The sequence below is a fragment of the Micropterus dolomieu genome, linkage group LG22 (genome assembly GCF_021292245.1).
Source record: "Micropterus dolomieu isolate WLL.071019.BEF.003 ecotype Adirondacks linkage group LG22, ASM2129224v1, whole genome shotgun sequence".
In the NCBI taxonomy this organism is placed as follows: Eukaryota; Metazoa; Chordata; class Actinopteri; order Centrarchiformes; family Centrarchidae; genus Micropterus; species Micropterus dolomieu.
In genome coordinates this window covers 27572434-27597371 of record NC_060171.1, presented here as the reverse complement: position 1 = coordinate 27597371, position 24938 = coordinate 27572434, and the positions used below count along the sequence as shown (strand labels likewise).

Genomic DNA, 24938 nt, shown 5'->3' with positions numbered 1-24938 from the left:
TCAGCCTGCCAAAGACAATGATGGTGCACTTCTACACCGCCATCATTGAGTCAATGCTCACCTCCTCCATCACCATCTGGTACGCTGCTGCCACTGCCAGGGACAAGGGCAGGCTGCAGCGCATCATTCGCTCTGCAGAGAAGGTGATTGATTGGCTGCAATCTTCCTTCTCTTCTGGACCTGTACTCCTCAAGGACTCTGAGGCATGCAGGAAAGATTGCAGCTGACTCCTCCACACAAACGGTTTCAGACTCTCCCCACTGGCAGGAGGCTGCGGTCCATCAGGACCAAAACCTCTCGCCACAAAAACAGCTTCTTCCCGTCTGCAGCTAGCCTCATTAACAAGGCCCGGGTCCCCCACTGACACTCCCCCCTTGCAATGGATACAAATGTCTCTGCACATGTAAATACTGTTTCACCTCGTGTCGTGCACAGACCTGGCACGTCGCACATATTTGTTGTTGATTGTTGATCTTTGTTGTTTGTTGTTGTATATTTTTATGTTGTCATTTTATGTATTTATATGTACACAATATTCTCTTCCGTTGCGTTACTTCTGCACGGCACAGACCCAGAATAATGCACATGTATATATCTGCAACGTTGTTCTTCCATTCCATATTTATTTATTTATGTCGACTGTATGTTTGTCTACGTGTAGCACCTTATCATCACAGCAAATTCCTCGTATGTGTAAAACACTACTTGGCAATAAAGCTCCTTCTCATTCTGATTCTGGTAGCATATATATATATATATACATATATATACATATATATATATATAGCATATGAGTCGCTAAACAAAACACAGCAGAGGTAGCAAGAGAGCCACGTAGGAAGTTGAGCCGCTGTTGCTACCGAGCTTCTGACAGAAGAGCACTGTTTTCTATTCAAATGCAATTCAAATAATCCAAAAATATAAACAGTTAGAGTCAGGATGGCCGAGCGGTCTAAGGCGCTGCGTTCAGGTCGCAGTCTCCCCTGGAGGCGTGGGTTCGAATCCCACTTCTGACAAGAACTTTTCCCCCATCAAACATTATCGTGATTACAATTCTCAATACTTTATTGTCCATCTTAGTGAAAATTACATTTTGAATGTGTACATACAACCATTATTAGGTAGCCTACCTTCATAAATAAATAAGTAAATAAATAAATAAAAGTTTAAAACAAAAAAATATTAGTTATAATGGGTTATAATGGTAAAACAATGACAATATTTTTCCTGGCTTTTTCCTTTCACACCATTTTGTGTGTTTGTTGTATGTATGTTTTAATGCATATAGGCCTATTCATGACATACTTAGTGATAAATGTGATGGGGTGAATATTGGTTGTTTGATTACATTTATTTTCGATTTTATATTTCTTTCTTCTTTCATTTTGGACTTCCAGTGTTTAATATGAGACGAAAGTGCTTCCACCTCCAGAGTCCAGTAGCATTTTCTGCTCTGTGTTCATCAGTTTTGGATCCCCCTTCAAATGTAAAAATCATCCTTACGTACGGTTTAGACCAGTCGCTTGTAGGATTTTGTTTTTGAGTTAAACATTTACTGCATATCAGGCCATATGTGTCATTTGTTTAACTCAGTGCAGCACTATATCACCCCCTTATTCTTACCAAGATACATGTGAAGGATAGATATGCACACACAGAATAATCCACACCAATGGGGCCTTGCTGATTATATCCTTTTTGTTTGTTTTGTTTGTTTTTTTTCCCTCCTCCCACTTCTCAAACACATCAATGGGTTACTCAGGTGAGAGGCCAGTGGGAGGAGCCAGGTGGGGGATATAGAGCTTGTAAAAGAGGGAGAGACAGATAGAGAGAGGATGACAAAATACTCAGTGTGTGTCTCTGTGTGTGGGAGGGAGAGAGAAAGAGAGAGAGACTCACACAGCACCATTACGCACCTGTCAGTGCAGGTGGAGAGAGTGACTGTCGGATATCTGAACCTCGAGATTTCCCTGGAGGGCTCCTCTTTAACTCTTTGCATTGTTTTATTTTCTTTCTTTTTAACCATCAAGCCTTTGTATGTTTGGTTTGGGTTTCATTTATTATTAGTGTTTTGGACAGAACTGAACTTTAAATTGAAGATTTAGTCTTGCTGTTGCCACCAGCAGATCAATGGTTACTGAATACCAACATTTAAGTACTCTTTGAGGAGTGAAAACTGCTGGAGGAGGAAAATCTTCATCACAGACGTTTATTCTGAGACTGAATCCCATCCTTAAGGAGGTTCCTGCTGTCACGGCAGTTTCTGAGACGTCCATCTTCAGACAAGCTGCGTGCTCATGGCAGACTTCCCATCCAAGGTTACCACAGAGACCGGCCCCCCCAACTCCCAGAGCTCTCAGCAGGGGGGCAACAGCCTCCGAGGGCTGACTGCTAACGTCACCACTATGATGGATCTGTCCTTTATCCGAAGCATTACGGCCATCCTCATGATAGCTGAAATAGTATGTAACAGACCCCGAGCTGTTCTGTTTTTACTCTATTCAACTCTGTTCACCACAATCGTATCTTCTGTTCTACTCTGCTCAGCAGGCTGTTCTTTTCTATTCTGTTTATGACTGAAACAATTAGTGGAATCATTTACAGATTCTTAAAGGACAAGGCTGGTGATATTCTACATTTTTCTTAGCGTCAACAATGCGTTAGTCTGTCTCCCAGTGCTTTCGGACTTACATACCCCCATCTCAGCTTTCCTATTGAAGATCTTAAAAAAACAGCTGGTCAAAAATATATAGTTTCATTTTTACAAAGGCTAATTAATTTTCTTAAACAGATGGGCACCGTAGTTTTTAGCAAACATTACTCAAACAGAAGTAGATGCATTTGTTGGGAGTAGTTTCAGCTGCAGATCACTACACATTTGGTGCTCTAGATATTATTGATAGAACATGTACAACACAGTGGCTAACTGATGTGTTTTTATTTGATTTTGACAATAATGGAACTCTATAGTGCTGAGAAATAAGATATATCAGGTTTTAGCTATACAGGAAATACTATAAAGGATAAATTCATTGTTGGTTTTGGTCTTTTCATGTCATTGTTAAGTATAAAACAATATAGAAAAAAAACAGAAGTTGGTTTGTTCTGATTTTATACCAAGTGGGAACCTCCTGGTCTGAAAAGTGAAGCCAAATTTATGGTCTTATGGTCATGATGTTCATTTAGTAAACGATCGCCACATTTAGAGTAAAATAGACAAAAAAGAAGGGTATGCTTTACGGTGTGGCTACCTTGATAAGTGGATCTGTCAGGTGTAGCAATGCATATCCCATCCCAAGTCCACCTTCTCGTCAAAATATGGTCACGTCTGTCTCCAAAAAATCAATGGGCAACAATGGACTACATCCACTACTTTTACACAGTCTATTTTATACCAAAAGCCTGACAACAAATAAAAACTGCGTGTCATATTTTACTCTGACGTAACAGCAGCATCAGTATGTTAAAATTGAAGAGCCAATGAGTGGATAGACTGTGGGTAATTTAGGATCAGTAATATACAAGTTTGCTAAATTTAAAACCTGTTACAGTCGTTATTGAGGATGAATCAAAGGCAAACCACATTGTGCAATAAACTGTTACAGCTAACATCGCAGCAGCTATAGATAAAAGATATTGTGTACTCTTTATCTGGTGCCACAGGAGTGTTGAATTCATGTCAACAAACTTTGGTTTGTGCACTATACATGCCACTGACTTACTATTTGTATGGAGCTGTGTCCACACAGAAGACACGTGCCTGCCTGCAAGAGACCTTTGTCCCCGACGGTCCTGTTCCTTCCTGTCACACTCCTCTGACCATCCCATTAGTACTCTGTATATAATCTGACTGTTAATCATTTTTCACCTCTTTATGCTTCATGAGTTGTCAGCTTTATTGGTTTTTGATGTTATTTTAGTAACATTTAGTATTTTTGTACTGAAAAGGTTATCAGCTCTGGTAGTTCAACATTTTGTTTACAAATGACAAGTAAAAGACGACATCTTTTCTGCCCAAATATTTATGAAAAAACAGCAATCTCATCACATAATGACTGTTTCTGGTAACATTAAGGTGTGTTTGTGTTCAGGTAAACAGACTTTCCTTACATGTTGTTCCTGTGTAACACAGGAGCCCTGTCTATACACCTTCATTTAGAGTTTAGAGTACTAGCGTTAGACAATTGTTAGTTGGCTAATATGAGTTAACTTATTGATAGTTGGTGCAATGACGTGTCATAATATTATATAAGTCTTGCTATGTTTAAATGGATATACTTATAATGTCCAAAGCTTAAAGCAACAATATGTAAGATGTGATTTTTTTTGGCGCCTCTACTGTTTCAGAGTGCAGTTCACTGCTGTAAACAGGCATTTGTTATGATTAGATTACTTATGATCAAAAACTAGCAAGTTGCCAACTTTGCTAGCACAGCCAAACATCAAGTGTGCCTTACGTTGCCCGCTCTCCCTGCTCCGGCTCAAAACCGCTCTCCTCCTGCAGCAGCACAATGTTGCTTGAAACTTGGGTGGCAAGCTAGCTAACAAAGCTAGACAGCAACTGACACAAGAGCACTTATAGTATCGTTACCGATGTGTGTACTCAAGGCAAGTCTGGTAACATCAACTCGTGATTTACAGCTAGCGGCTCAACCTCTGTCTGTGAAACCTCTAGCTAAGTTTTTGCTTGAGTCAGCAACTTTACTAACAGCCAAACATCAAGCAAGTGCTACAACACAAGACATAGCAAGCAAGTCAATAAGTTATTACTTGCTAGTCCAACAGTAAGAAAGCTAACCCGGCATGTGTCCTGCATCCTTTTGGCTGTTTTAGCTCACAACAACAAGTAAAAGCCAGTCTGATATTTACTCTTGTCCGGTTTCTTGCTCGGTCACTCTCTTTATTTTCTTCCTCGCTTCCTCTGACATCTTCTTCGGTCTCTTTCAGCCTCTGCCATGATATACTGAGAATAACAAGCTATTTTTTTTCCAAAGAACTTACATTGTATATTATACTTTTTGCTGCTTCTTTTAGTTTGCTTGCTGAAGAATCGCATTGGTGCAGTAAATCATAACACTGTTGTCGTGACAAATGTCCTACGTGGGATTCCAATGATATAGTGCAGTATCTAGTGTAGGGAGCCCCGATTGGCAATGACAGAGCATTCACCTTATTACAGGTCAGTGTACCATCAAAATGATCCTTGTTATTTAGATAAGAAAAATACATAATACATAAAATACATAATGTTGCTTAATAAGTTGTGAACACAATGGTAAAATAGAGTAAGTTTAAAGTAGGTGTTTCAAAAAAAACTATATTTAATTCGTTTTAACTGATGTTTATGAATTTTAGAATTTTAAGCTCTACTTTTTGATGTTAAAGCTGTTAAAACTGAACACTGACATTTTATCATCTTATAACATGGCAAGAGTGTAAGCAAACTGTTGCGTATTAACACATCCAGCAGACATGGAGCAACCTTAGCATTTATTTGGAGTCATGGGTCACTTGACAAATGTTAAGTCCGATATTCCAATAACCTCTTCTGGATCTGTTTTTGGTCTCTATCAACTCTTGAGAAAAATATCTGGCTCTTTAGCTGCTAAATGTAGTGCAGTGTTCACCAACCTGCCGTTTGATGATTGGCAGGTAGTGTAGTATAGTGAGTTTTTAGAGCTTTTTGTTTTACTGAAAACAGCTTCCTGAAAACAGCTGTGAATGGAAACAGCACTGATGAGTACAATGAGATTAAATTAAAACAGTGAAGTTGCGGGACGTAAAAAATCGAAACAATGAGTTGAAAGACAGTAATCTTCTCTGTAGAGCTGATTCACTTTTTACATTACACATTTTGATCCATTGTTAATATGAAATTACTGATTAGAGACTCTGCCACTGCTTACTTTGACTTATGAGCTAAAACCAATGAAATGTGAATCCTGCAGTCAGTGTGTCCCATACAGTCTGTGGTGTATCCTTGAACAAGGCACTTAAGTCCCAGCACCTTCTGCTACATTGCAAACAGTAGAAGTGTAGATGCACTTTTTGTGGACTTCTGTGTGTGTGTGGGTCTTTTGCCATGTCAACATTTAAGACAAAGACGAGAACAGAGTGAGATGTTTCCTAGAAGGATTATTGATATAAAAATCGCTAAATGTCACCTTACGTAACGTCAAGAATTGGACTGAGCCATTTAGTATCGTGTTGCAGACTATGTGTGTTTGTGTGTGTGCATATGGCAACATCAGTTTTCATTTTCCCTATGCATTGTTAATAAATTACCGGCCACATGCATACTGCATTATAAAACACATCTGCATAATATATAAATACCGGAACTTGTTTTAGAGTACATGGTTTAACTTGAGGTGAGATACATACGTTTCAATTAGGTTCCCTCCTGCACTAGTAATTGTCTTATAATCCTTAGTGCCCTGGCAGTGTAGTGATATCAAACATGCAATGGAAATGAACAAAGTTAGACAACAAACTTGACTCCCGCAGTGGACCACTGTAACATTTACCAGTTTCAGTCAGGAAGTTAATGTTATGTGCTGTTCTGTGGTTCAGAAGTCTTTGTGAAGATAGGTTCTTTGTAAAGGTCAACACTCCTAGTGTGTGCATGTGTGTATCAGGTGTGTAAAAAGTGAAACACGAGCTCTGCTTACATAATAGACTGCCCTTTCATGTCCTGTCTCGCGGGACAGAAGCAGAGATGCAGAGGCAAAGTTGGGGGACCTGGTTTTTGTCTGGATGACATCTTTGTTTTAAAGAACCTATATGGTGACTTTCAGGCTTAAATCTCAGACATAACTGCATTGTATTATGTTGAGAGTCCCAGAGACTGCCTGTCCACCTCAAAGTGTAATATTCAGTCTTTACATCTTCAGTCCTTGTGCGGGAGTTAGTATTCAGATGCACATTATCACAGGGACTTTTCAGTGCAGTACAGTCCATTAATGCATTACACTTTATACAGCGCTTTGTCATAGAAACTGAAAGCGCTTTAGAGTGCAGTGGGGGGGGACTCATCTCAACCAACAGTCCATGTGTCATCCAGTCCCTTTTCTTCATGGCAAAATATATAATACTTTGAAGAAAAAGAGGAAGAGGAAGTGCTGAGAGTTGAGACATGTTACCCTCTGTACAGCATGGCATTTTGTACTTTAATCTGAAACAATCAACATTTTATATTAACAGTCGATCAAATAACCTTGTGTTAAAACACAAGACGTTGAACTAATAAAACATCAAACAATTCTGCAGTTTTTGCTATAAAGCTCTAAAAACCCACTGTACGCTACGTACCCAGCACCAAATGACTGGGAAAGAAACAGATATTTTCCTCAGGAGACAGTGGATACAAAAGTAGAGCCAATAGAGAGTGAATATTGGACTTGCCAGAAACATGATTCCAAAAAAAATGCAAATGTTGCTCTGTTTCTGCTGTAAGCCTTTATGTAAATACACAACTGAGTGCTAACATGTTATCCATATTAAGGTGTAAGGTGATGTGTCACTGTTGTGTTTATATATTGGTTCATTCACACTGGAACAAGTGAAAGCCTGTGTAACTGTACACAAACACACACCCAAAACACTCATTATAGGCTGAAGTTGCTGTTGACTTTCTTGAATATTTGGGCTGAAAAGATGTTGTCTAACATTTGCAAGGGAAATGTTTGAAATGTACCTTCTGTTTGCTAACATGCTAGCCATATGAACTTAGGAATATACCCGTTTTGTGTTCACAGTTCGCTGCACTGTCTGAGATAGATTTCTTTCCTTTAACATTTGCATTAGCATGCGGTTGTGTGAACTGCAGGCAGCCAATGTCTCAAATGTGGTTTCATTTACTCACAATTTAGTTACTAATTATATATTAATGTTTAGAACTAAATACTTTTCATATATTAACAGTTAACTTATTGTACTTTCAGCAGGTTTAAGTCGCTGCCCCACTTCATCTCTCTCTCCTTCTTGTTTTCTCTCTCTCACGCCTGTAGGTTCTGGGTCTGCTCCAGTGGGCGTTGATAACCAGCGCCCCCTATACATTGCTGCCAGCGTATGGCTGGGTGATGTTTGTGGCCGTCACTTTGTGGATCCTCACCACCATCCTCTTCTTCATGATCCTCTTCGGCGCCCAGCGAAAACTCGCCGCTGTACCCTGGCCCCTGACGGTAGGGAGGAGAGGAGGAGAAAAGGGAAAAGTGAAGTGTAATGAAAGAAAGGTTTTAAGACTTATTTGTCAAAATCTCCATTAGCTATGGCTTAAAGCGCAGCTAGTCTTCTTGGGGTCCATATTTTGTTTTGCTCACAGTAGAAACAGCTTTCAAATGGTGAGTCTACACAACCAGAACAGAGAGGGACAGAGGAAGAGGAAGTTCAATTCAGGAAGTCATGAAATGTTGCTTTACTGCTATTCAAAAATTATTGTTTATTCCAGGGTATGCACAAATTAGATCTGTCACGTGAAATCTCCAAAACTGTTCTAATTTTGGCAGAAAATATGTTGAACCAGGTCCTTTAAAATAAACAAGAAGAAGGCAACAGGATTTAGATTCAAGTGTTATTGTCATGGATCGAAGATAATTTGAAGTTTGATCAAATGCATAGAGGCTGACAAAATAGGACAGCAAAGTAGGTTATGAAATGAGAATGGAGGTAAGATTTAGGAAAGCTGGATTGTAAACAATAGAGAAAAGGTTAGCAAGAGTGCAATAGAAAGATACAATAAACATATAAATAAACAATAAATGAAAGGGCACACCAGGAGTGATACGAGCAGCTCTGAGGAAATGTGGCTAATGTTTCTGCTCTTTTGCTAGGTGATGGCGTATAATGGCGGGGCCACAGTCCTCTATCTGACCGCCTTCCTGGCAAACGCAGCGTCAGTGCGGCCCTTCTACCACAACTATTTCTACGGACATATGGCAGCCGCTGCTGTAAGACACCTGACACCACTAACTCAAACACAAACATGTGGTTAAATATGCACAATAACCCTCTGAGATCACCCTGCAAAGGCAAATACTTGTGACAAGAAACAATACTGTTTCAACCCCTGGCACATTTTGTACATTTTCCTTTTCCTCTCACTGACATCACTGTTTGGCTAGGTGTGCTTCTGATAGCGTGTTTACTTATCAGGCTGTGGCAGGTAGCCTACACACACCCGGAACTTGAGGATGTGAGAGTGGCAGATGAAGGGTGAGGGAAGCATATCATGTGCTTGGCAGAGTTTTTAATACAAGTTAACTTTGGACCAAAGCTGGCACTCCACTCTTCCCCTGCTTTTCAAAGAAGTCAATGTTCAACAACAACCACTAAAAAAGGTTTTAAGACATAGAGAAAGAGTGAGGATGTATGGCAGCAGATAGAAAAGTAATGTGTCTTTATGTGACAGGTTAAGGTCTATGCTGGTTTATAGCTATGGTACAATTTAGCGCATGATTTCACACACAGGCCACAGCCCTTGTCCTGGCATAGACTCTTATCAGTTGCATTTTACTGCCTCTGAGGCACACCACTTAGGAATAATTAGCATTTCCCATGGATAACAGCAGATAAGGGCTTTGTTAAAGCTATCACGAGAACCAGGCATTTAAAGATGACAATTTAAACTTTTATTTATGTCAGCTGTTGAAGATTTGAAACATTTGCTCTGCTTCCTGAAGTCACTGAAGAGGTGTAATTTTCTCTCTTTTGACTTCCTGTTGATGCCTCTCTGTCTGTTCAGTTCTTTGGTGCCTTGGTGACCGTGGCGTACGGTGCCAGTGCTTTCTTCTCCTATTTGGACTGGAGGGGAGATGGAGGAAACGCCGCCACCAGTACAGTGCCAACCTAGGCCTCAAACCTGTGAAGCTGATCCTGGAAAAAGACTCCTCATGTTTTCTTTCCTTCAAGATAATTCAGTTATTTGGATTGTCCAGTGTTGATACTCAACTCTCAACAGTGTCACATGACTGCTGACTCTGGTAACCCAAACCCTGACCTTAACTTAACCCCAGGATTCCCAATAACATATCTATAGTTACTTTTAATTCAAACACCCTGGACCTTTACCTTCACATTATGCTAATAGTAGGTGTATCAGTACTGGGTTAGCCACATAAAATGTTTGTCTCTACAACACAATATTACTTTTAAGGGGCTCTGGGGGACTGCACTAAGGCCCCAAATTCAGGCCTTCCTAAAATAATACACTGAATAATACTATTGTAAATCAACAAATAAATTCTTGGTAATACCAGGGGCATTGTTTATATGGAATTAGTGGGCTTCATACGTGCATTATGAATAATTATATCATGATATTCAGAGCATAACGTAGTTACTAACACCTCCAGCTTGTATTTAAAATACACATAAGATGCCTCACTGCACTTAAAACAATAGTTCAACATTTCAGGAAATTACCAAAACTCACTTTCTTGCCATGAGTTAGACAGATCGATACCACTCTGATGTCTGTTAAAACAACAATGGAACTACTGGCAGCAGCTGATTTGCTTAGCTCAGCATGAAGACACAAGGGGAAACAGCTAAGCTGTCTCTTTCCAAAGACAAAAAATCCCCTCGAAAGCTCACAAATTAACACGTTAGTACAAAAAAACGTTGCTGTGTGGCAGACTAAGAATATTTCTTAGCCAGTGTAAGTGCAGTTATTTGTCTTACTCTGACACTCTAACAAATCCTAATAATAAAAAATTGCTAAATATATAAATGTTTTATAACAATTTTGATGACATTAGTTTGAAATATTCTAAACTGCTCCAAAGTTGTGTCCATGATACATCATTGCCGCAAACAGCACATTCGCACCATGAAGTGTAAAATGTTTCCGACCCTGTGTGAATGAGGGGTTTCAGAGGATGGAAGACTACATTAAACATGCCGGTTGCAAGAACTTCTGGCTCCAAACTTGACAGCCTGACCAAAGACTTCCTTCCAGTGTGGAGCACTACACTGTGTCATCTATCAAGGACAAACATGAAGAAACATCATCTTTGTTTAGTATTTTTGTTGTTTATAGAGCGTTGGTTAGGCTGGTGAGTATTGTAGTGATAAGCCTGTAGCATGTCATAACCTGCTTGATGCCTGTTTTGTGTACTTCATGTTCATTTTAGGATCTAATAACCTAACGTGGCACTGCAGGTGTGAAGAACGACTGTGTCCACAGTAATTGTGCCCTGCAGAAATCCATCTTCATTTCCTCCTCTGAATATCCAGGCTCACATACAAACTCGTAATTCCCAGGGCAACAGGCCAAGACAAAGCACTTACAATAAATTAAAAAAATGTGCAGGGCTGCTCAATTAATACAAATATTATCGAAATCGCAATATGGCCAAGTGCAATATCCACATCGCAGTAACTAACTGTGTGACAAAACAGCATTATAATGGAGTACTGCAGTGCTTCAGAGATGCCCTGCCCTACAAATTTCGTTTGTTTGGTACAGACCCCAAAAATGTCACATCTTCATGATTTTAATAGTTTTGTCAGTAAAAATGAAAAATTGTGATGCAAAAACCATCATTTCCACTAATCGTGAATCATATTGCAAATTGTCATATCTGTCGAAATAATTGCAATGTGATTTTTTTTAACCATATTGTGCAACCCTAATGGAAAAATTGACTGTTTTGATCACATTTACTGAAGTATGTTAGAAGATGCAGGGTTTCTGCATCTTCCACTAAGGACTTACAAATGTGTAACAAATGTCTTTGATTTATATGACACCATGCTCAACTCCTGTTTTATGTGCCTTTATAAAATATGTTGTGTCTTTTTGTACCAAGAATTTGAACACTAGTGAAACTCACTGTGGGGAGTGCTGGGGCTCAACCGTGCACAAATAAAGCAATGAGTGATGTCCACTTAAGGCTTGACCTGTGTTATATTAAAAGATGTTGTTACTAACAAATGTGACATCAAAAATATTTCACCAGTAACATAAATATACTTTTACAGCTGTCATGTTAAGACAAGTAGAAAACACGTTGAACTACTGAAAACTATACTGTATATCATATTTCTAAATTGCAGACACACAATTACTATAAACATTAAAAATCACTTTCACAGGCACAGTTTGCAAACTGACCAAATAATTTAAAACTTCAGTTCTGCTGTAGTCATTTCTTATGAAAAAACATACTAGGCAAAGAGAGCAGATTCAAACATTCACATCAAAGGGTTTCTGCCCCTGCTTGCCAGGGGAACATGGGAACCAAGAGGATGACCTGAAACACACAAGTCTAGTACCAGCACCAAAATTTGGGGTTCCTACTTCCCAACCAGGCGGAACTAATAAATGCCAAATCTTAATAAATATATACTAGAATAAGAGGATGGTTGTACAATCAGGATTATGCCTTTCACCTGCAAACTCTAGTTAAACACATTTGAATATTTTAAGCAGTCATTACATCCAGTGGTTGGGGAGCAGAAAGAAGCCAAAACCATCACTCTTTAACTACAAAGAGGCTCTTCCATCCCATCCACCATTTAAAACACAGAGGAATGAATATATTAAGAATTTCCTGTTAGGGGCTATTTGTGCACAGACTGTATGTTTATGTGGATCTTTCCAGCAGCTCACCATCAGGGTACAACACTCACAAATCAAGCTAACAACTTTCTGAAGGCCCACAGACAAAATTTTACAAACACATGGAGGAGGAGGCATTTCAAGTGTTTGGACTGTGTGTGTGTGTCACTGCGATTTGGTGTGTGTTAGTTTGGACCCTGTGGGGACCAGAGATGTGATCACCAGTCCTTGACTCAGGTCCAGGCCCCGGCCCTCTATCTCCTAGAAACACACAGATTCATACAGGTGGTATTAAAGCAAAGCATTACAAGCAGGGGTCCTAACTGCTTATCAGTAATTAACCCACATAAATCTGTCAAGATTCAAATGTGCTTAAACGCAGGCTCATGCTTAGAGTAATAAAAAGATCTGTTTACAATTATAGCCTATGGCACCAACTGTCAGTATGCATACAGGAAAACAAAAACAGAAAACCCTAATGTGATGACTTTGAAAATCTCTTGTTGGGATTCGCAGTGACAAAGGGGTTTAAAGATGCTCTCCAGCTCGCAGAAAACTCACAGCTCTGTATGCCAGAAACATCTCCTTGAAGGCCATGAAGTCAGTGAACGTCAGCAGCATGTCAAAGATGTCATCTGGTACCTCCTCTTTGTGTTGCCTGCAGATGGAAGAGAGACACTTAGTGAAGTGCATCACATATACAGTGTACATTTGTGCCACCTAGTGGGCCGCGGTAAAATAATATAAAATAATCTTGGGAGCAACAGGTGCAGCAAACAAATTACTGTGTGAGTTGAGTGTTTGCTTTCAATGTCACTATTGATATGTCTCCAACTGAAATACAGAGGCTGAGTTGTAGTGAGAGGGAAACAGCCAGGACAAAATGGCCTTAGAGGAGAGTTGTAATGTCACATCTTACACGAGCAGCTCTGTGAAAGCATTCATGGTAAAGCCGGGGATCTTCTCCATCAGCTGCTGCTCCAGGTGTTTCTCCAGCAGGTCAACCTATACAATACAGTGTTGTTATTAATTTGGTCTTTTTATTCATTTAAATTAATTTTAGCTGACGCATTTTTCCAAAGCGACTTACAATTGCTATATATGACATAGGGTTAAGTATCTTGCTCAACAAGTACACATTGGTGTCTCACGGTGGATTTGAACCTGAGTCTTTCACACCAAAGGCATGTGTCTTATCCACTGCTCCATCACCACCCCAGCCTACATACGCCTTAGCCTACATACCAGACTAATACAGACTATCAGTAAAAAGTCATAATCTTTGATAGAGCTATAGGTTGAAATTACAGACAAGGTAATATATAAGTGTCATTTTTCTGTAACTGTCTATTAGAGAGAGTTACATAAATTACATAATTGTATCTCATATTCCTTAAAGACAGATATGGGAGTTACATTTGGCCAGAGCAAGATGCCCAGCAACTCACATATGCATTAAAGATGGGTGTGTAGCTGAGCTTGTTCTCGTCAGAGTCATCAAACTCCAGGTAGTGTTTGTCCAAGAAGCTCTTCTGAAGCTGCTGGAACTCCTCCTCTAAAAGAAAAGTAATGGACATGTAGAACATCACATATCTTCACCATTAACTGGTGAAACACTGAGGATTTCTACAATATGTCTTCAGCTGGCTTAGTGTACTGGCCATATAACAGAAATGTGGAAATGCTTCACCTCTGTACACATTTTCACCATGCCCACACAGAATAAGTATATTGTAGCAGCAAATGTTGGCATCTCTAATATATATTCCATACAGTAATTCCCTTTAATTTGTCCTTCTATATTGCCATGCGTTTCTTTTCTGAATGCCTTTTATGTCCTATAAAGCACTATGAATTGCCTTCAAAGTTCAAAGTTGCTGTACAACTAAACTTGCCTTACTCGACAAGTGTACATGTCTTTGACTCAAAGTAATTTGTAAACATTTCTCTCACAGAACATAAAAAAGACAAGACTGAATTGGTTAAAGCAATTTATATAATGTCTCCAAAGCCACTTCAGTGGCTCTATATACAATGACAACCGCTTCGTGCAGTCAGGTTGCTGAATTCATCTTTCACAATTATGATTGAAACTCGATATATATATATATATATATATATACACACACACACACACACAGAGAGAGAGAGAGAGAGAGAGAGAGAGAGAGAGAGTGTAACACCACTAGTCCTACCCATGATGATGTCCTCTATGCAGCCAATAACAGCATCAAAAGCAGCGTCTGCAGCCGAGGAACTGGAGGGAGATAAACAAGAAATAAAGATAATTTTTCCATTGTGTATATATTGGATTTGCACGTTATTGATAATTTATATTTGTACTCTTTATGTCGGCAGTCTTTCCTACTTTGTGCAGCACAACTATTTCCCTTGAGATAAATAATGTTCCATCTTATCCTAAACAAGCATTCCATCATCACATAGCTTGACCATTCAATGATTTCGCCTTTGCATGTGACTTAGAGCACAAGTCTCATAAAGTAAAACACTATATTTACACAGCTCAAAATAGAAAACGTTCAAATGCTAATGTCTTAACTTACACTGGTGCCTACCGCAATCAAGACCTGACCTGAGACTTGCTCAAATGGCTTAAAAGCAGGTCGAGAAAACCCACCTGGAAATAGCAAAGTTTTCTTCTTCCATGTCAACCATGTCTACGATATTTTCTCCACAGCTCAGGACATCTGGAGAATTAGGGGAGGGAACGTCAAATTAGCTGCTAAACAAAACAGCTAACATTAACTGATACAAATTTCACACCAAACGCACTATTGCCATTCAGATACAAAGCTGTTCAGCAGCTAACAATTTTTGGTCCTTACTGAGCAATAACGTTAGTTAGCTATGCTATGCTAACGTTAGCTGACTAAGTCAATGTTAGCTAACCTTAGCTAAACACAGCTTTAAATAAATACGAAAGTTTGTTTTATTTCATATTTTCCGAACTAAAAGTATTACTTTACACCTTCCTTAAGATGTGTTAATGATACATTTATTTAAATGACTCACTTCGTCCCTTTATGTCCATGTTGTTAAAATAAATCCTTAACGTGGATGTTGTTGCCTAGGAAACGGCGAACGTGTGTGCGCGCCTGTACGTCCCGTCCGGTACAACAAAATCTGTGCACGGAGGTTCCTACCTGAGAACAGCGGTGTGGACCATTTACACATTTTTACTGACTTTTACTGAGACGAAGTCCACATGCTTTCCGTACTGTTTCACTCAAACTCAAAAGTAAATATTAAAATTATTACCAGATCTTTACTGTCATTATTCTACCAAAGTCTAAGTACCGGTATCTACCTTGGTTGTGATCCACTGTTATTTCAAGGATTAATGTGTAGATAAATGTATATTAAGTTCTGCACATCGACACATACCGTACTCTCCACCTCTCACCCCCGCATCTCCATCAATTGTCAGGCAGCAGAAATTGTTGACGGCTTCAGGTACAGGACAATAAACGGAGTTTTGGGAAGAGTTTGGTACCTTGCGCTATAACAGCGTTAAATTCACAAATGCACGATGCCACTTCTGTGTAATATGTGTAGACATGTGTACAATCTATGCTGAAGGTTGCCCTTTTAGGTAAAATCTGAGAGAAAAAAATTCCTCCATTGAGGACAACAAAGAAAAAATCTGAATCACACACTAAGGCCAAGTGTTTATGTAATAACTGGAAAGGCAGTATTAAATAACCAGATTATCATCACCATCATCAAAATTTGATTCTAAGTGTAAATAAACACCACTCAGTCATACAAAAAAAAAAAAAAAAAAAAAATCACATGAACATACATTTATTACAAATATCACAATCCAAGAAACAACAGTTCTTCAATCTATCACATCTTTGGGAACTGGGGGGAAATTCCTTTATAGATGTTTTAAATACAGCTCACAATTTATTCTTTACAATCCTGAACTTCATCTCCAACCATAGAGACAACTGTATAATTTATCTCCCCTGTATGTATAAGGTGCTCCAGGAAATACGAGCTAGTAAACAGTGACCAGACCAGTCTTTTGTCACAATGAGAGATGCATGTAATCTTTTAGAAATCATTCCAGTATAGTCTGAATGATTTTACAGATCCCGTCCATGCAATCTTGAGTAGTAAATCTTTCATAAACAATGACCAAAATAAATTTGAAATTATTCAGTGTGACCATTTGAAATGTCATTGATTTTTTTTAAAATGTACTATTAGAATTTGTCCTGAATCACAATCTCTCTCATGTTCGTTTCGTCACGTGTTTCCAAAATATAAATATAAATCAACCCAGAGAGACTTCAAGTAAAGGACGGACAGAAAGAGACAGTGGGAGACAGACGGAGAAACGGCAAGATGAGAGCAGCGAGATGTGCTGTTATATAAAGCACAAAGAGGGGAAACCACATTATACTCAAGTCTGAAGATACACTTCCTGACAAACTTGTTTTGACAAGATCAGTCCTATAAGCAAGAAATCCCACCAAGAGTGCTGTGATTTGTACCAAGTAAAATATAAATTCATGTTTTCTTCTGTAGTGAAGCACACACTCTTTAAGACATGTCACTGTGCTGTGGGTAGTTTCTTTTCTCATTTATGTCAAGTATTTCACCACCAAATCAGACCAAAAAAAGACAACATCTTCAAAATGACGCTGGGATATTAAGTAATATACTGATAAAAAGGAAAAAAACATTGATTTAAACAATTTATCGGTCAAAACAACACTGTCAATCAACAAAACATGTTGTACCTCTCAACCACATTTCTACATCTGTGTTCACCATCATTTACAACACAAAATTAAATTACATCTTGTGGATTGAAAATAGTCGCCCTAATACAGACGCACGTGTTTGTCATCACAAACAAAAATTAAGACATTTACTTTATTTGCTGCCCCTCAAATGAGTCTGACTCACAGTGGAGCTGCATCACAAGTTGTTGCCAAATTCTTAGCACCAATCAAACAATAACCAATAAATCCATACAGTGGAAATTCAAATTGTACACTTGTGCCTCACTTGCTCTTCAAACATTTCCACTTATAACTGGCGGGCGGGGTGGGGACTTGGTTCCAAATTAAAAAGATTAGCTGTCAGCATGTGTGTGCAAGCAGCCTAAGCAGTAACTGTTACAATTTGTTGCAGTTGTTACATACATGACCAAGACTGAGGAAATATCAACATCTGAGCAAAGACGATAAAGCACAAAAAGCAGCAGGGTCAGCTGTGCTGAGAATCAATTAGCATTTCGTTGGTTTACTGATTATAAAACATGAATTATGTCATTAACGTTCTCTGTTGTGTAACAGCTGATTTGATTTTGTAAACCGAATCAAAAATTGAACGCTAGGACTAATTCTAGCTTTTTGACACCAAGACCAAAATCTGATATTTTACCCAAAGGTGACTTTTTTTTCCCCCCAATGGAAAACTCTGGTAGTGGGCGATCAATCAGTACAGACAGTGAAGCTGACAAAAGGATAGGTGTTGGTAGAACCTTGAGAAAAGAGAATAAAAATGCTACCTTAAGAACATCATAACTAGCATATGTATATTCAAAGATCTATCTCAAATTTATCTGTACCATGGTTTTTAAACTGGACTTAAGGCTGTGTTCTTTTCTGCCAACCAGCCCTTTCAGATCTGCAGACGTGTGCATGATGGTGATGGGATTAAATAGTAGTAGGCTCTGGGCTGAAAGCGCAGTGGGATCCTCCTATCACAGAAAGGATGTCTGATAACGCTACGCAGGGGCTTGCAGATGAGAGGTTGGTTTTGTTTGTAATCTGGTTAAATTGTTTCTGCTCCTCGCTCCTGCTCCTTTTGTCTGAAAAACACACGGTTAGTAGAAAGTTGACGATCGTTGCTTCTGCGGTGAGTTGTCAGAAGGATACAAAAGAGGAGATGTAGGTAAATGAGGGAAAACTGGGGATCCAGCTGTGGTAAATTCCCCTCTTCTAATTCCTCTCTCCACCGTCGCCTCCTTTTACCAAAAGTCCTCCCAGTTATGGTATTATCGCAACATTGTGGAGCCGTCCTCTCAGCCCTGTTGGGTGAAAGGGGATGAGTGGAGGAGGAGGGAGCTGTAGGGCTTGTGTCTCTCCCCTTATTGGATGAGTGGCTGGAAGTGTGTCAGGAGATATGTGCAATGAGTCTGACGCGGTTCTGGATGTCCTGGCGGCACAGGGGGCACGTCTCTAACTGTAAGGCACATTCCATACACATACCGCTGGAAGAAGATGGGGGGAAAACATAAAGGAAGATTTTATTATCAATTAACAATGCTCTGATTTACTAAGACAAGCTGCTCTCAAAGAAATTATATCCAAATACTTTTAAGCTAACATATCTTTGGGATTTTCAATTTCCAAATTGTTTGTTCACACCACATGCACACATACCCATGTCCACAGGGCCGCAGCTCCGTGTCAGCCATGACGTCACAACACAGCGTGCAGCAGTTGTCTCTGATGCTGACCTGCTTTAGTAAGGCCAGACGCCGATGTCTGGGAAACACATACAAAAGCAGATAAATGTTTCCGTTTAAAGCAACTTGAGCAACATGACCTCTTAATTTGATTATGCTCATTTATGAATCTAAAATTCCTTTGTTCCCTGTGTGTGTATATAGTACACATCTGCTGTGGGGCAGCTGGCCAAAAATATTTTTTTGTTTATTATTCCACTGTTGGTCCTCTAGTTTGCCTTAATTGCATATTCAAAATAAAGCACAAACTGTGGTGCGAGTAAACACATTTCCAAGCTAGTGTTCTGTTTGTTTAAATAACAACTGCAAACAACTTTGCAATAATTCCCTTCTTTGTCAAGATTGTAATAGTTCAGTTTGTGTTAACACTGTGTCTGAGAAGTGCTGAGTCAACACTGGTAATATTCTCAGTCATAATGTTTTATGCACAGGATTGCGATAGAGTTGAGTTTCTGAACATTTTAGGTTTCCCAAAGATGTTATATATACCATTTCCTGTACAGATATTGTTCTGCTCATATCTCTGCATCTAACGAGTGTTAATAAAGTCCTTTAATCCTTACATTTACAAAGTCTAAAGAGTTGCTTTATTGTTGCCAATGAATAAATGAGTCATGGTTTAACCATGCAATTCCTACGTGCTGGACACTGTGTGCAAACAAATGATTCACTAGTCAGAGCATGGTTGGGTAAGACAACAGATTACATGCTGCTTTCCTAGATTCTCTGCGAGTAGTCCATTTTAGACACATAAAAATCACTAAGGACCAGCTTCATTTCTCACCTGGGTAGGATGATCTTTTCACTGGGCAGCAGTGAAGCGAAGTCGTTGAAGGTGCTGAACTTGACGGAAGGTGGGTGACGGAAAGGCTTGGCCCCAAAGTTAAACTCACACTGCTGGTATGACATAAAGCTGGCTGCCGCAAAGAAACCGGACCTGACAGACACAGAGGCGATGGAAAGAAAGGGGGTTATTTGAAGAAAGACGGACAGAAGAAAGAAGAAGCACACGCACAGGAAAGAAGGAAGGAAGGAAAGAGAAGGGAAGAACAGAGAGAAAGGAAGTGAATGAGGGAGTGCGTATGGACTCACGTGGCGGAGGAGAAGACCTGTTTCTCTGGTGGAAGCTGATGTCCATTCAGATAGAAGATCATCTGCTTCTTGCTGAGGTCCAACAGGAAGCCGATGGCATCTCCTAAACAGGACACACACACACAGCGGAATAAAGTTATTTATTTATCACTCCACGTGGGAGGTAAATCAGAGCCTGAATGCCGCCGATGGGAGCAGCGTGTGGGTGCTAAATTCACAAAACCCTCCAGAGACACTAAAAACAATAATGCAATGTCTGAACAAATGAGTCTGACATTTAAAGCGTGGTGTTGCCTTGCTTCTACTGTTAAAACCACAACTGACAAAGTGTATGAAAAATAGTAGTCTGAAGTCATAACTGTGTGCGGTGCATACCCTCTTTCCAGCAGGGGTGAGAGTGAGGTTTACTGCGAGCGTTGTACCAGATGAGCTGCCTGCAGCCATCATACGCACATGAGTATTCGTCGTCTCCTATCCCATAACCTTCCTGTAACACACACAAAATGTTAACTTGTGCGACTGCAGAAAAACAGTAAAGCTGCACAGTAAACAGACATTGAAGGTGAGTACATGGTTGAGGAACTTGCTGTCCTTGGTGGCCCATCCGATTTGCATCACGCCTGATGTGATGACAGTCACCTCGTAGTACCAAACGCCCGTATCCACGCAGAATGTACAACGCACGCTCTCAAAGGATGAGGCATCACATCGTGCCTGAGGAGGGAAGCAAAAAGAGAGAGAACACATTCAGACTTCATATGTACACAAGATTAAAGTATTAAAATCTCAATGTTGGGGAACTCATTATTTTTAAATGTTACAGTCTGTTACTGATCACAACTATACCTATGAATTCTGCCACTGTGTCTATTGTCATTGACTGCACGCACACGCGCGCGCGCACACACACACACACACACACACACACACACTAACCTCTAGTCCAGAAGGGGAGATCTTGAGGTACTCGCTGACATCGTTGCTGTTGAGCATGGCATTGATACTGGCGAGGTTGACCTTCTCGTAGGTGAACTGACGACCTTCCTTTAGGACTGGACAAAGGACAACAGAGAAAAGATTTTCACATTTCTTTCTTCAGTGACACACGCACAAAAACCTAATTAAAGAGGCTGTTGTGGCCCTGTCTCCTCAGCACGTGAGAACACACAAAGTTAAAAAAAATAATAATGGGGCTACTCACACAGGTTGTCAAGGCTCCACTGTGAGCAGAATCCGACCTGCCTCTTCAGGTAGTCAGGATGCTCTGCCCACGACTCCAGGACAGCGAGTCGATTGCTGATACATGACTCAGACACCGTCAGTTTGTTCTCACCTGAGGGTGAGAAGATGCACCAGGCATGTGTGTTTAAACAGCCAAAAAAATAGGATGGTGAGGACTACAAATACTTGTAAAGCCAGAAATGGAGAGTTTCTGTTAAGAGTTTTAACATGTAACATAATATTAATATTTTACATGCCTGCTGTCAGGGCAATGGTAGCTTCTTAGCTCATTCCTCTGATAAGGAAGTCAATAATTTTCACCTGTCTTATCATGAATATTTAATAACATTAAAATGCAGTGAAGGAACCTACTGGTCTGGGAGAACTTCTCCAAAGCGATGAGAGCAAATAGCATGACAGTAGGGTGGGCCTCAGAGCTCTGGACGGAGATTGACACAAAAGAAGTAGTCGTCAGTTTGTGCTCTTTTTCAGATTATTGTTTTGACCCAGACAAAAACATTTTCTTTTATGAAAACATCCAATACCAATGCACATGCTCTCGTGTAATGACGCCTTCTGTTATTAGTCAAGAGTGAGCATGCTTACATTGACAGATGTTAGATGAAACAAAAGGTGGTTGAGAGTGTTGTGAGTGACAGCCGTGTCATGGTTTCACAATGACTTCACTTTATTTACTGCACAACCTTCACTATTAACATTCACCTGTTACATGCATCTGTTAGCATGACTTAAGTCACTGACAGTTATGTACAATAAAATAAAAGGATTTCACTTATACATTTTCCAAAAGTCCTCCGCAACACTTGATGCAACTACTTCATAGTAAAAGGCAACACTGAACATTTTTTAAGAGAAGCAGCTGCAAATGTTTGTTTCTTTTTGTCAGATTAGTATGAAACACTTCCTTATAACTGACTTCCTTATAGCTCTGACAAAGCAATGTCCAATGTTTGATGTCCAACAACACATTGGACAATAAATCTTTTTCAAAATGCCTTTTTGAATTTGGAAGTTTGGAATTTGAACCTGTCTGACTGACATGGTTGGACGTCGCACCTTCTGTTAATTCGAAGCATACGGACGTCTTAATGCTGCATTTACACAGTCAGCATCTCATCCAATCTTTTCATCCATTACCACTAAGGTCAATAATTGCTGGATAGGATAACTACAGAATTCACCTAACCAGCCAGGTAGATTCATTGGCAAATGTTACACATTGTTGTAAGTATGTGAGGAATGGATTTAAAATGGAAGGGTAAAAAAGGGGTGGATAGCATGTAGCAGGATACAAACATATTGTTTTTATGTTTTCGGTAAACAAAAAAGTAGCTTGGTTGTTGAGGTATCACAAAAAAGGTGATGGACCCCCCCCCCCCAACGCAACATTCATTGATAACCTGCCATGAATTAAAACCAAGCAATGTAATGTTATGTCGTTCCACAAAATTAAGATGGGCATGCATACTGCCACAACAAGAGTGTGTGAGAGTGCGTGTTTGCTCACCAGGCTCTCCAGAAGGTACTCAAGGGTTCCAGGACTCAACAATCCAATACTGGCCGGACCTAAAAAAAACACGAGAGAAAAAAAAAAAAAAAAACTGTCTGTGTAACCAAAATAATGATTTATGGGAAATTATTTTTGATCATCAATAATAAAAACTACATTAAGTCCTAAGATGGTGTTTCTTGGGCATTATAATGAAACGACAAGAACAAAAGAATATAATAAGTCAACTTTCTTCACCTTTCTGTTGAATTTCATTTGATGACTGGGAGGAGCTGCTTGTTGATTCCAAGAACGTCGAGGGACTGAGCTAAGCTAGTGTAATCTAACCATTAAATATACCAACTGCAAAAAAGCAAACCATGAATGGTACTACTACTCTGGTTAAGTAGTAACAAGATTAGTTTGAAAAAACTAGGGTATCTGGTATATCTATAATGTGAATTCCTAGATTTTAAAGTTTAATCTCCCATTTCCTTTTGAAAGAGAACGTATTCTTACTATAATTATAACCATACTGTCTATTAACTCCGCCTCTCTTTCATTCGCTTCTATAGGTGGGATGTCTCTAATTATGTCTATGTTTTGTCAGTGATTGTTATTTTGTGTTTTAACTGCGTGCTGTCTAGAAGTACTCGCTGCATGCAGAGTCGTTTTCTCTACTCTGCTCTCTGCTGGACTGTAACAGTGCGTAACAATCATATGTCTCGGTCTCTGTACCATCTGTGCGCACATGATGTACTGCCCCAGTGGAATACAGACTACAATCGGCTTCATCCTTATCACACTAGCCTTACAGGGCGAAGCCTATACAAACAGAATGTTACCTACGTTTCGTAACTCCAGATTCTACGTATAGACGTAGCCCTGTATGCTGTGGGCCCCTCTGGTTCCTTTAATTAGCAGAAAACAAAGCTGATTTTGAAAGCCTATTGTCCGGTCAAAAGTGAGACCAATATAGGGTCCACATAGTAAGTGGGCGTAGACTAAAAGTCTTCAGTGCTGCGCAAGAAAGGGATAAACCCACAAGCAGTAGCCTTAGAGGACTGCATCTACACCAGCACCAACACCTGACCAAGTAATGGTGCAACTTCATCAGAAGGACTTTATTAAGGAGTTTATTTGATTTATTTTTGTGCTTATATGAATCGAGGGAAAGTTACTGCCAATGGAAGCAGTGACGAGAAAAACAGGATTAACAACACAGAGTGAGTGAATGTGGACTGTACCAGCCAGTTTCTCTGCCAGGCATCCCAGGACAGCTGTGGTGTTTCTGTGTTTAGCAGGGCATAGAGCATCCTGTCGTGCTACAGCTGCACTCAGACTCAACATGTCAGAGAGTTTCTGAAGAGCATCCTGGAGAGAAGAGATGGAGCGGTTATTCTAATGAAGGCCACATAAACACACAGTTTACACAACAAATATTTACAAAGTTGAAGACGATGGAGATGACTAGGAAAGGAATACCTTCTGCATTTATGAAACTGGCGCCACCTGCAGGCAAGGAGTGTTACAAGCGCAGATGTATCCTTTTTGTAACTGCTGCTTGAATGTGTGTGTGTGTGTGTGTGTGTGTGTGTGTGTGTGGCTGGCTTTAGATTTAAGATTTTAAACCCACAATACAGTGGGTACTTAAAGTATTCAGACCCCTTTAAATTTTTCACTCTTTGTTTCATTGCAGCCATTTTCCAAAAATCAAAAAAGTTCATTTTATTTCTCAGTAATGTACACTCAGCACCCCATCTTGACAGAAAAAAAACAGAAATGTAGAAATTTTTGCAAATTTATTAAAAAAGTAAAACTGAAATATCACATGGTCATAAGTATTCAGACCCTTTGCTCAGTATTTAGTAGAAGCACCCTTTTGATCTAATACAGCCATGAGTCATTTTGGGAAAGATGCAACAAGTTTTTCACATCTGGATTTGGGTATCCTCTGCCATTCCTCCTTGCAGATCCTCTCCAGTTCTGTCAGGTTGGATGGTAAACGTTGGTGGACAGCCATTTTCAGGTCTCTCCAGAGA

At 39.7% G+C, this 24938-nt stretch overlaps 3 protein-coding genes and 1 non-coding gene across 4 annotated transcripts in view; 2 read left to right on the top strand and 2 right to left on the bottom strand.

Moving 5' to 3' along the window:
* The first annotated feature begins 933 nt into the window (after positions 1–933).
* trnal-cag lies at positions 934–1016 on the top strand. Its single transcript has one exon. It is a non-coding gene; the product is annotated as a tRNA-Leu (tRNA).
* A 1281-nt stretch (positions 1017–2297) lies between these two features.
* Positions 2298–10868, top strand: LOC123962122 (plasmolipin). Its single transcript, XM_046038048.1, has 4 exons — positions 2298–2462; positions 8010–8183; positions 8832–8948; positions 9743–10868. Exons 1-4 carry the CDS (start codon positions 2298–2300, stop codon positions 9848–9850), a joined length of 564 nt encoding a protein of 187 aa, XP_045894004.1. The 3' UTR covers positions 9851–10868.
* Positions 10869–11889: 1021 nt separating this feature from the next.
* LOC123962124 (ADP-ribosylation factor-like 2 binding protein) lies at positions 11890–15719 on the bottom strand. Its single transcript, XM_046038049.1, has 7 exons — positions 15596–15719; positions 15201–15270; positions 14758–14819; positions 14011–14117; positions 13482–13567; positions 13124–13220; positions 11890–12823 (listed from the first exon to the last, which is right to left on the bottom strand). Exons 1-7 carry the CDS (start codon positions 15612–15614, stop codon positions 12728–12730), a joined length of 537 nt encoding a protein of 178 aa, XP_045894005.1. The 5' UTR covers positions 15615–15719; the 3' UTR covers positions 11890–12727.
* A 652-nt stretch (positions 15720–16371) lies between these two features.
* rspry1 (ring finger and SPRY domain containing 1) overlaps positions 16372–24938 on the bottom strand; it is a 19281-nt gene continuing 10714 nt past the window's right edge. Inside the window, exons 5-15 of the mRNA XM_046038034.1 lie at positions 24144–24270; positions 22915–22973; positions 21759–21825; positions 21367–21498; positions 21102–21217; positions 20736–20879; positions 20541–20652; positions 20166–20268; positions 19858–20010; positions 18988–19092; positions 16372–18815 (exon numbers count right to left, since the gene is read on the bottom strand). Coding sequence (XP_045893990.1) covers positions 18719–18815; positions 18988–19092; positions 19858–20010; positions 20166–20268; positions 20541–20652; positions 20736–20879; positions 21102–21217; positions 21367–21498; positions 21759–21825; positions 22915–22973; positions 24144–24270 — 1215 coding nt within the window. The 3' untranslated portion in view covers positions 16372–18718. The remainder of the gene's footprint in view (positions 18816–18987; positions 19093–19857; positions 20011–20165; positions 20269–20540; positions 20653–20735; positions 20880–21101; positions 21218–21366; positions 21499–21758; positions 21826–22914; positions 22974–24143; positions 24271–24938) is intronic.